Source organism: Dryobates pubescens, chromosome 5 (genome assembly GCF_014839835.1).
Source record: "Dryobates pubescens isolate bDryPub1 chromosome 5, bDryPub1.pri, whole genome shotgun sequence".
Taxonomy (NCBI): Eukaryota; Metazoa; Chordata; class Aves; order Piciformes; family Picidae; genus Dryobates; species Dryobates pubescens.
Window position 1 is genome coordinate 19640339 of NC_071616.1, and position 13063 is coordinate 19653401.

The following is a 13063-nucleotide window of genomic DNA, read 5'->3' on the forward strand; positions in this document are numbered from 1 at the left end:
CAGAGGCTTTGAGTCCCTGAAAAAATTCAGGCACGGAGAGGAAACATGCCATACACATTCCCATCAAGAAGCTGATCAAATTAATTCTCAATAGGTTTGAACAAGCCACTGAGTTACAAACAAATTCTGAGTTAAGTCATGCCAAAAGCCTTCTGGCCATGTAAGCTATAATAGAAATTGATCTGTTAGATCTGCCCTTCCTGAGGCTTGATCCTGCACTCCCTGGGACCCTTGCCACCCTGCTCAAACCAGCAGAGGAATAAGCTGCACACGCAATAGTACAAGGAGTGAGGGGTGGATAAGGACTGAGTACCAGCCTGAGGGTGGACCATTCTTTACCACAGGTCAGGAGTCCAGGACCTCACTGAAGCCCCGAACAGCTCCCTATGTACCACATTTTCCTCCCCTGCTTCTCTTCATTGATAATGATGGCAAAACTTGCCATCATCACTGTCCCACATGGAGAAAGTTTCCACTTACAGACTGAAAAAGAAGTTAAAAATTGATGACAAACCAGCAAGTGCAGATACAACACTGGGCAGAGGAGGTACTCAGCATGTCCTGCTCCACGGTTAGCCCACAGCTTTCTGTTTGCCAGTTACCCAAGGACAATGCTCTGATGCCTGTGTAAGCAAGTCACTCCTCACAACTCATCAGGGCTCAGTGTGAGCACCAGCTGGCAAAGTACAAACAGTTCTGAATTAAGCTCCTGTAACTGTGAATGGCTTTCAGAACTCAAAGCCTGCGAAAGTCCTTAGGTTCACCAAAACAGGCAACCTTCAAGAGCAAAGGCCAACACACTTTCTGTCTCTGACACTGCTTCTGCATCAGGACACTTGCTAATATATCACATCAGTTGAAGAGTCTTAAAAATTAAAAAGAAGGGGAGTCTTGAATGAACCTTGCTACAGTCTTCACTTTTAGGAAGCATGGACACAGAATTCCAATTAAAACAAAGCTTTTCTAAAAACTGTGAGGCACAGAGACGATGAGTGATTCGCTCAAGAAATGACACACAATTCATTAAAACCTCAAGCAAAACCTGAAAGCAAACTTTAAAATAAATTATTCTCATCTGAAATATAAAGAAAAACAGGACATGTGTGTTAAGATAGTCTCACTAAAAAAGCCTCAGAGGTTCCCTGTGCTGGAGGTATTAGTTCAGTCACTTGCAGTGTTGTCCCCGGCTTTAGGAGTGTCACAGCAAACAACTGAGCCTCTGGATGCTATTTTGCTGCCTCAAAGGCACTCATTTCTCTTCACATTTCCTTGCCTCATTTTCCAGCACACCTTCCAGGAGCAAATGCACCAGAGGTCCTATACGGATAATTGTCCTCTTCCCTGGCTGCTCCTGACTCATTCCTTTAACACAGCTTATTTTGTTCATGGCAGAAAATAGCAGAGTGTGACTATGTACCTTAAAAGCTGGGGGGAAAAAAACCTATGCTTTACTGAAGCACAGAAGAATTTTAGCTGTGATTTCAGGAGGGCTAAAATTTCAGTTCCATTTTTCCCTGTACTTGCACAGATTGTGTTGGTCTAGCAGTCAGGTGGATGCTGGGCATTAGCTGGTGCAAATGGAAGCAATGATGAGAAAAGAAAAACAAACAAACACAACAAAACTAAACTAAACTTTAAAAACATTTCAGCTGAACACTTGTATTTTGTGGGAATGCATTTAGTGTCTTGATGTAGGCCTTCCTTCCTGAAGCTTGACCGTCAGTCAAGTGTACATTCATTTATGCAGATTTGAGCCTCCAAAAGATCTGTCTTGGGCTCCACTCCTCAAATCAAGCTCCAAAGCTCCAGCATATAGAGAGGCTCTCCTCCAGCTGTGTAAAATCTTGAAAGGCACTTAATGAATTAGAAATTATTAATATTCCCTTCTAACATCAGAAGGCAGTAATTAACTCTTTGAAGACTCATCCCAAACACTGCTTTATAACTCTCAGTACTCAGAGGCAGTAATGTAATCTCATTGTGATTTTAAATAATATCTTTCCAGATTAATTATTTTCACTGTTTGAAAAAAAAAAATAAAAGAGAAAAAAAGTTCAAAGTCCTGGTTCTGCCTTGGAGTGTGCATTAGTGACATTAGATGTGCCATAAAGATTTCAGAGCACAAAATATGACACACTGCAATACTTTGCAATTACAGATTAAGTCACCTTGCCACCCTGGGCAAGAGAAATGACTGCAGCGTGAAAAACTATCAGGCACGCTCACTTTATGGGCTCATAAATGCAGCATGATGGCTGAGCTACCTAACACAGAAAAGACAACAAAAATCCAGAGTTTATAATAGCATGCTGAGCAGATGTCTTAAGTAGGTCATTCAACATGCCAGGCCTCTAAATGTTATTTGGGAATGAGGAACCATTACTTTCCCACTTCAGTGAGACTTTCTCTTCCCTGTCATGTGGAACTAACCTTTTGCGCTTTGTACTATTATTAATTTATTAGCCTTTTGAACATCTAAATTGTTTTGCAGTCAATGCACTACATCTAAGTGCTGGCTGAGGGACAGTCCAGCACAAATGTGTGCGTGTGTGCGCACCCATACACATCTCTCTGTATTTTGAAGAGCAGACCTGACGAAAAGGCAACTCTGTCTGTATATTTTTTGACGGTGAGAACAGCCATTTTCTTGAGCACAGAACCACAAGGAGTGTATTTTTGTTATAATTAAATGTCAAACCTTGTGAGTGATGACTATGTAGAAAAAGTGCTAAGTATATTTCTATTGAAATCAATTAAGGAGACAATGATTTTCTTTCCATTTAGATTACATAACTCCAGCACAAACTGCTGCAGTACAGTGCAGCTCTGTCAGCCCAGTTTCACCATCTGAATGACTACTTTCTGTTCACCTGATGAAATTTTCCTGGGTGGCATTGCTTTTCCTACGAGAGAAACTCAAGATCAAACACTTCTGTGCCCAACAGGGAATCATGTATACTTTCAGCAGATACAAGGTTTGAAACAAGCTCCTGAATAACCTTATGTAACAGGACTTAGATTGTGTCCCTGATGTTGAAAATAGCACGATCTATTTTGCACCTAAGAACAATAACAGAATTTCTGCAAAGCAGGCTCTGGCTCAGCACATCTTACTGCAATACTAGAAGTAAGACTCCTCCCAATACAGTTATTTAGTAAAAACTGTAGGAGACACCATAAATGGGGTTAATCTGATGCACCCTAGGTATTTAAAAGTCAGTGATTATGGACTGTCTCCAAAGTCAGCAGAATGGGGATGGTTTTATCACCCCAGACTGGGCACTGAAGAGTGGTCTGATGATTGCCTTTTGGAGGAGCCATTCCTCACAGGCTATAAAGGTGACCAGTGACTAGCTTTAACATCATTTACCAACCTTTATTGAAATTAACTCCACCCTGCATGCATCACATCGACACAATCTTTCTTTGACTCTCCATCTGCTCTCATGTAATGCCCACACGCGCCCCTAACCAACATTTCCTTTCCTTCTGCAAAATCTAATGTCTCTTTAGAACTGCTGTCCTTATTGTGAGTCACTGTCCCCATGGTAAAGTCAATATATCTAACACTGAGCTAGAGAGCAGGTATCTGTACTGGGGACTTGAGCCCCGCAATTATTTCCACCTGGGTGACTCCCTCTGCCAGGGCCCTGCACAGAAGAAACCCAGGTAGAAGACTATTCCACATATGCATCCCTGCACTAGAGAGTTGGCCTCCATCACACTGCATGTCAGGAAAAGATATGTACGTGTTTTTGCTGTACACAACCACGTCACAACTAATGGGGGAAGGGGAGTCCCAGGAAACTAGCTGAAGTGTCAGGTTCACAGTTTTAAGAAGGAAAGAATACATTTTGGCACAATGTATTGGGCATTATCTTGTCCCATGAAATCATTGCCAGCAATGCTTGAGCAGAATTGCCATCATGTGCCTGTAGCTGGTGCCACATCTTAGGTAGGTGAGATAGCAAGAGGCATATGCTGAAGTCAAGGCTTGGGGGACACCTTATCACCAGAGAAGCATAAGCTAGAAAGCACAAACCGGCCTGCAAGCCCCAAAGCCCTTCTTCGGGTCTGAAGCAGAGTTAGCAACATTCAGGTCAGAGGTAAACTGATGAACTGGAACCAAACTTTATTACAATTCAGCTCTTTCAGGCTCCAGCACAGGCAGAGGAGGATGGCATCTGCTTTTTGCCATAGGTAATTCACGCCATACTTGGTGTATTAATGAGCACAAGGAAGGCACTAAAAATTAAACATCCTTTGAAAGAAGCATTTGTAGAGTGTTCTAGTGGCTAGAGGAAAACCAGACTCAGAAAAGTAAAATTCTAGTTGGGTTTAATTCCTGTTACTGCAGAGACCAAAACTATCTTGTGAACTACTGATGTAGCCTTAGTACATTATCAGGTGAGATGCCAAAGGTGCAGCTAGAGAAAAATGTGTTTCAGCAGCTAGAGGATCACAGTTAATGCATAATAATCTATAAATCATTGTTATGAGATTTCTCTATGCAAATGAAATTTATACAACCTTCATCAATCTTAAAAAAAAATAAAATTCAAAACCCCATAAAGATTAAATTTTGCAGCTGCTATGTGAATTAAAGAATCCTTTAACCTGTTTTCAAGATATGTCCTTATAGCTAATTAATTTTTAGATGGAGTGTTCTTTGAAAAGACTAATGGATAGTGAGCACTGTTGATTGATTGTAAAATGAGCAGGAAGGTTTAAGAAGTAGAGCTGTGAATGTAAAATCACTACCAAGCTTTATTAACCTTGCCATGTTAAAATACTAGACTATGCAAGTGAGAGAAGCAGGTATTAATACAACACTTTTGCTGAGTACATCTTTCTTATTTAATATCAATACATTTCTCCTAGTTGTTTTAGGCCATGCAGATCCATTAGTATTCAGTATCACTAAGTTGGAAGAGACTGTCCTCTGACCTGTATCTTAGCAGTCAAGGGTCTAAACCTCACCTCTGAGGAATGCAGAACCTGGATTTTAGCTGACTATAAAATATAACTTTATATATTATGCAATGGGCAAAAGAAGCCAAACCCCAGCAACTGCGAAGAAAAGGAAACGTAATTCATACATTGCCCTGCCAGAGCTGCAAATCTACGGGTAGCTTTTATTGAGCCATCATTAACAAACAGTGACAACACTTATTGAAAGGCCAGTTAATCAGCAATGACCTGAAAACATCGAGAGTAAATTGGTGGTTGTTAAACACTGCAAACAGTCTGCAAGAGCATGCAATCTTCTGGTAAGAGAAAGGGAGGGGAGAGAAATGGTCTTGCCTTACCCGTTTCCTCAAATTGCAGGTGAGCGTGAGGTTCCTGGAGAACGAGTTTGCAAAAGCAGTATAAAAGTCCAGCACTTTCAGCAAGGCTTCTCGTTTGATAATATGTAAATCGCAGTAGGTCAGAGCCCGTACGTTGGCACACGCATGGGCCAGACTGGTTTCCTTCCAGAAGATATCACCAAACACATCACCTTTACCTGAAAAACAGTGGGACGGGTGTGTTAAAAGGTAATGCTTATAGAGCATTCTTCAGCATATAGATGATTCCTTCTCAAAAGGTCTTATGCTTCCAATTTTCTACCACAAGCTCCCAACTGTGAAAACTAATAAGGGTAAAAGATTTTAAGTATTTGACATACTTGAGTATCCTTAGCAGCAGGCCCAGGTTTTTAAGGTATTTATAGATCGCTCTGTGAAGTGTCACAAAGCATAAAAGCCAGATTGTAAAGGTCTCCTTGTAGCTGAAGATGCTGGTAATGCATTTCTCAAAGGTTCCTGAATATAAGAACTTAACTAATATTCAGACGATGAAATACTTCTGAGGCTCTGTTTCTAAGGGATTGAGGAGCCCTGCTCTTACCGAAAACGTATGACATGTACATTCTAAGATCACCATGGCTTTGCAATGTGGTGCAAAAGCCAGCTTCCCGGGCCCAAGGACCGCGTTGTAAAGAATGTTTAAACACTTTTAATTAGGTGTGAGTGAGAATGCTGCTTCTGAAAAACCTCCCTGAGACTTTTAACCTCTAAATAAACAGCTCTAAATGTTAAACATACCCATAAGTCCAGTTTTAAACCTAACCACAAGCTTACACTTAAGTCTGTATGTAAATGTTTGCTGAGTAAGAAAGGGTTTGACACCTTAGACACCTGCATGTATAAATAACTTTAACCAGATTTGAAAATGAGACTTGAAGACTACTTCTACATTGGTAGCAGAACAGCTGATGCTGAGGTCCTACATATTTTGAGGACTTACAACTACCTGTAGTCCAGTCTTACAGAGAGAGGAACTCCAAGGGACAGAAATGCACATGATGTGCTCTGACATACTCTAGCTTCCTCTGCTAGATACCAAAGCAGGTCAGGTTGGGAGGATTAGGACATCAGATTCAAATCACGCTTCTGACCCAATCAAAACACCAGCATGGATGCAGACTGGAGATGCACTGTCAGGTCTGGACTTCGTGGTGACTCTGAAAAGCAGTAGTGGCAGCACCAAAAAGCCCATTGAAGCATTCAAAAGCTACCTCTTGCTGCCCATATGCTTGCTAAACACAAGCTGAGCAAGGGCCGTGGTGTGAGGTTTGTGGCTGAAACCACAAATCCTGAAGCAGAAACCATGGTACAAATGGCATTTTCTCTTTCAGACCCCAATGATATCCAAGCATATTTATTTTAGCAGTTATTAAAAATAAACTAAAATCAGTCAGCCAGTGGTAGTATCACTATTGTTTTCAGGTAACTCAAGCATCTCCTTGGTGAAGGTTAGCAATTTGATAGGTAATACATTTTAATATTTCCTCTTTTAAGAACTTGTAACATTTCACTCAACTCCATTTTGGGAATGCAGAACAGAGGAGTAATTTATCCATTGTTATTACTTTTGGGGGTCAGAGGCTCTATTTCTCTATTTCCATTTCTGCTTTAGGCATTGCATCCAGTAAAGCATATCTAACATTTCTCATGCAGAGTAGACCAAAATGTGCAAGTTCTCGCCTTCATTTTTATGCTTCTATTTTGTAACAAAATCTATCTAGCAGAATTATCCCTTACAAAGATTATAACTGCATTCTGATTGAGCTACATTTTCAATGTAATTACAATTAACCATGAAACATAATATAGCTGCTATTATTTATAAAACAAGTTGTTTTAAAATGCTGAGATCACAGAGCATTTCCTAGTCACACATAATTTAACCAATAAACTGAAATTGAAATTACAGAAAGTTTTCAGTTAATTGTCCTTCTCTACACCCATATTTCAAAACCTGGTTACATAGAATAGTTTGGAATGGACCTTAAAGAGCATCTAGTTCCAAACCCTCTGCCATGGGCGGGGACACCTTCCACTTTCAACGTTCCATCCAACCTGGCCTTGACCATTTCCAAGGAGAGGGCAGTCTCAACTTCTCTAGCAGCCTGCTCCAGTGCCTCACCACCATCACAGTGAAAAACTTCTTCCTGTGTTCTCCTGAAGTCCATGATGCTGAACTTGATGTGCACCCTTCTCACTACCCTAAGGATGTTGAACTCCACCATTTCATGGTCCCTGCAGCCAAGTCTGTCCTTGAGTTTCACCTTCTCCACCAATCTCTCTGATAGTGAGAAAAAGGTCCAGCATAGCATCTCTTCTCATTGGCTCCTCTGTCACAGATATACTGGTGTTCACAGACATATTCAGCACAGTTATATAATTTGTAGGAAACAGACCATTTCTGAAATGCACAAGATTGCTTAATGGATTTTCTTTCTGAGGTGGACACAGGACAGAATGGAGTCCTGCTCTCAGCAGCTGCAGGGTGCAGTCAAAAAGACAGAATTCATTAACAGGGCCTATTAAGATTTCCCTGCTGAAATGTGAGTAAAATCCTTGTTTTTGTTCCAAACTCAAGGTAATATATAGTTAATATAGTAACACACAGTTAATATAGTAGTACACAGTTTTTCAACCAAGAGGTTGAAAGCAGTGAATGCTCAATCTGAAATTGCATGATGGTGTGTTACAGAATGTGTACCCAAAGAACAGATAAATGAAATTGCCACACATAAACTTGAAAACAACTCACTGTCTTCAGTTCAGTGTGGCAGGAAACTGCATTGGGTCCCTCAGAAAGGCTGGAACATGATGAACTGAACCTATTCAGCCTTCCATAAGCTATTAGTCACTGGTTTTGAATGGTGAAGCTGTAAGCTCCTCTTACACCATGGTTTACTCTTTTCAGAAAGTATAAAATCTTGTAAGTGTTTAAAGATACTTGAAATTGATATTTTACCCCCACACTTTTGAGTCTCCTTTGCCTGTCATAAATGTGCTAAGGAGCTACTGAATGAAAACAAAACCAGGTTCTCCAAAACATGTCTTGTCACATGCTTAGAGAGGTTAACCTACTATACCTCATACCTATTAACTGCAGTTCACCAAGAGCAATAATTACTCATTCAAGTTTAATTTTACAAAGTGCAACTAAATGAAAAAAAGCCTTTCAGAGTTGCAAGAGAAAATGTAACTGGTAGGTCTGAAACACCAGCTACTCAGAGGCTTGTAGGCTTGCACAACATATGTGTATCTCCAGGGAAAGCCTGCGGCTGGGCTGAGAACACAGAGGTGCTTGGGTCTGATGCAGCCTGCTCTCTAGAGGCTGTTACCTCCCAAAACTGCACTGCCCTGAGCCCTGAGCAGTTTTAATATCACTCCTGAAGGAGGTGAAGCTCTGGGAATTCCTTCTGCCTCTTTTCTCACAGTGCCTGAAGCATCGCTGAAAAAAGGAATGCTGTATATTAGAGTGTGAACTGCTTGCATATGTTCTGAACTTGGTATGAGGAAAGAGAACAGTGTGGATTTGGATGCCCTGGATTAAAGATGGGAGGATTACGGATGTAAGGATTTGGGGACTCAAAGAACCACAGAAACCAGGAGGAGACATGCAGGTGTCAGTGACAGGCATAACTTTTGCTGAAATAGCTACACTGGTATCATTCTAAACATAAAATTTTGCTGGTGCATTATGTACATATGTCTGTATATAAAATGTATGTGTACAGTCATGCATGCTCGTGTGTATATATATATATATATATATTTAGAGACAATCATATGGTATGTAGCTACAAAATAGAAAATTACATTTCTATACACTATTTTACCTTTTATACCATGATAACTCTCCCACGTAGTAGTGAGGGGGGCACCTCCACAGCTTTACACCACAGACTGACCTGTCAGTTTGTGAGACAGCAGCTCATGCCTGGGTCTTTCAGGCAGAAGAAACTCTTAAGGGCCTTATGAAATTCCCCAGGAGCTTGGTAAAGGTATGAAAAAGTCCTTAGATTCAGAGAGGGAAGACTCTTGCAAAACAGCATCTCAGAACCCATATGAGGCAAAATCTATCCTTCTCCAGATGGGGACTGAAACTGAGCTAAGAAATATCCTAGTAGACATGAGAAGTTGATGGGGCCTTTGGGAGAAAATTTGGGCAGGCAGTGAGAGAATAAATCCTTGCCGGGAAACAGCTCTAAGGAAAACCACATAAAAGGGACTAAGATTTCTTAAGGTGGTAAGGTGTTTTTCTGTGCTGTGAAGTCTTAGCCAATAGGCCAGCTACCCTTTCTTCCATTTTAAAATACCTCAGAAGTCCATCAGTCACACTAGCAAAACCCAGATGTGATAAGTAATGTAGGCTTTCCATGATGACATGCTCAAGTTTTCTGTTGCTTGTGAAATGCAAAGTCTGATTTCATTGAGAATCAGAAAAACTCTATTTTGTAAAGAAAATATTCACCTACTCAGCTCAGGTATCTATAGCCATGAAGTGATGGCAATATGCACAGAAGTGGCGCTTAGTAACCAAATATGAAGGCTGCAGGACAGACGTATCTCAAACGGATGTAGAAATCCAGTCAGCAAGGAGGGAATCATCTTTGGTTACCCAGAGCAGCACACAGCTCTGTGATAGTTCAGTGAGGAGGTAAGCTGTGTAAGTCTTTGCCATGGGACATTTGAGCTAGTTGCATAACTTTACAAAACAATTGGATGTATTCATGAAATGAAACCCATCTGTGGCTAATAAACACAAAATATTTCCCTCTGAATGAGGAAGATCTGGAAATATAATTTGCCGGAGTGATGGAAAATATTCTGGAGAAGTATCACTGTTTGCTTACCTCACCTTCCTACTTTCTCCTGCACATCCACTACTGGCCAGTTTTGGAGAGAGGTTGCTGGGCTGACTGGATTTCTGGACTTAGCTGATACAGTTGTTTATGTCTGAAGACATAAACCTATGTCTGGAGAGGTGGGTGGGAGTGATACAGTGGTGCAAATTTATCAGCTGCCTGATGCTATTGGGGACATCATCACTTCCAGTAAGCACAACTTCAGACATGACTACTAGACTGTGAGAGAGGTTTCCTTGCCTCTGTGAATGTTTTAGCCAAGTGTTCAGCCTTTTTCTAGGGCATCCAGAAGTGCCAGAATTCCCTTGAAAATTGTATCAGAGCACTGACTATTGAGAAATACATCTCTAATGGACTGCACACTAACAAGTGAAAGGGTAGATGATGGGAGAAAATATAATTTCTAACATTTGAAGGATTATCAAGAGATTCAGTAAAGAAACAGTAACAAGAGACTGAGACAAGGATTCAAGTCCATGCTGGCAAAAGTACTTGGTGTTACTTAACATGATACAACCTTCACTGTCTACACCTAAAAACCCAGAAGACATTTACCTTTTTCCCAGCACTGAAGGCAGCAGCAAGATCTACAGAGATATTCTCCCCTCATCTGTCTTATTTTGAGTCCAAGTGTCTCAATACTTCATAATTCTCTAGAAATCTAAGCTCCTGAAGACAAGATATCTCCATTTTGATTTTATACAGAAATAAATTTCTATTCTTCCTGAGGAAATAAACTTGAAAGCATGCCCATTCCCACCGTCCTCAAAACTCATAAAGCAAATCAGATTGCATCAAATTGTTAGCCTGATTTAAAAGAAGTAGATCACACAATTTTAAAATCATTTACCTTTTCTTGCACTGCCAAGACTTTTGAGTTCCTGGGTTTGGCAGTGAAGCATGGAGGTCTGATTCAAAACCATTTCAATTCAGTGAAAGGAATCTTTCTGACATTGGAAGCTGCACATCACATTTATAACACACCAGCTGGCACTAAATTAAGATGGATGCTCCTTGCTGTAGTTAACTATAATGCAGATACAGGCAAAAATACTTTAAATTTACAAAATAATGTGGAAAACTGAATGCTACCTTCAACTCTGTCAGCAAGAGCTAATAACACTTTGGAAGACACATCAGAAGGACTAAATTCTACATGGTATCATGTATGCCAATCCAGACCTGCAAGATAATGACTTAGACCAAGGCACATGCTTAAGAAGCACTGCACAGTGCAAAGCAGCACATCACGTTGGTTCTCAGGTCTGTAATCCTTTAGGGATTTTGCAAAATACTTTGAGATTCAGCACTTAACCAACCTGCATCACATTAATTATTGCAGTCCTAGTAGCTGAAAAAAACCCAAGCCCTTTCCTTTATGAATCATTTTCCTCGTAGTTAATTTAGAGCTTTCACTGGTTGGAACAAAAGGGAAAAAAATTCCTACAGATGAAATAGGACACAGGCTGTTCTGCAAATTGCTACCAGGTACATGTTACTAACCTGGGGAAACTCTCACAATTAGCCTACTTTGGTTTACTTCACAGGACAAACATACTTCACAGGACAAACAACAACAAAAAAGGTTCCGTATAAAATATCAAGAACTGACCTGACATGGGGCAAATTCTGCCACCTTCACTCCTCTTGAAAAGAAACTTATAGTGCAAATAACCCAATTAAAATCACAGAATTAGCTACTAATTCTATGAGATGGAATTAAACTGACTGCTTTACATGTCATACAGTACATCACACACAGTCCTGTTTGCTCAGAGCCCACACCTGGCTGTATTACAGCAAGAAAATTCAATATGTTGCTGGATCCCAAACACCAAATCATTATTGCCCATGGACGAGAGTTCTGAAGTGCCTCGGTTTGCTGCTCACCTAAATGGGATCTGCTACTTGGTCAGCTCCTGTGTGATATGGTGGGATATTTAATCTTTTGATCTCCAAACACATGTAAGATTAAGAATAGGGAAAGATTCACCCCTATTTTCAGCTGCCATATCAAACTTGCGCTCTTGCTGTCCTTAGCTCCTCTGATACTGTGCCATATCCCCTTCCTAGACCTGGAGATAATTAATGAAGCAGACCTTTAATAAGTGAAACTCTAGCTTGCCTAAAAATAATAAAGCCAATAAACAACTGGTTGTCTGAGACTATATGAACAACATGCTGAGAATTAATATGCAACACATAAAGGCAAATAACTTGAATAATATGGGATCAGGACTCTAAGTGTGGCTGAAACACCAGCTATTAAATCTATATTTGTTTTGGCCTGACTATCAAAATTGAATGCATTCAGCAGCAGTCCCCCCTAGGATTTCACTGCTCAATATATTTTTATCACTATGCAATTCAAGCAATATTTTTGATCAGTTCCTATAATCAACATTTGAATGTCTTGGGTTATTATTTTTCTGCTGGCAAAATGACTTCTTTATACCCTGCTAATCAATCTGCACGGTTTAAGTTACTATACAACTCACAGGGTCAGCTGTGCAAATAGTAGGAGCTGGAAAGTGGATTCCAGAGACATTTGGTTGGCATCACCATTTTCGTGAAACTCCTCAACAGTAGCAAATTCAGGTTAATTGTGGCAGGGTGAATTGTTAGGTGTCCTCTGCTAGCAGATGCCTCATTTCATTAGCCTGTGGGGCTTCAAACCCTTGGTCCTTCCTGAGACTTCTCCACTGATAACACCTCCACATGCAGAGCAGTGGCAGTTAAATTGTTTACTCCTGCTTGAGAGTGTGGAAAATTACTGATGTGCCTTCTCAGGGTCACCTCACTTGCCAGAAAAGTTTTGATAATTAGAGACAAGACTGTTTGCCCTTCTCCATTATT

General features: G+C 40.5%; 1 protein-coding gene across 1 annotated transcript in view; it reads right to left on the minus strand.

The window, feature by feature from the left end:
• Positions 1-13063, minus strand: part of KCNH5 (potassium voltage-gated channel subfamily H member 5) — a 152178-nt gene that overhangs the window by 21920 nt on the left and 117195 nt on the right. The window contains exon 10 of the mRNA XM_009903690.2: positions 5310-5506. Coding sequence (XP_009901992.1) covers positions 5310-5506 — 197 coding nt within the window. The remainder of the gene's footprint in view (positions 1-5309; positions 5507-13063) is intronic.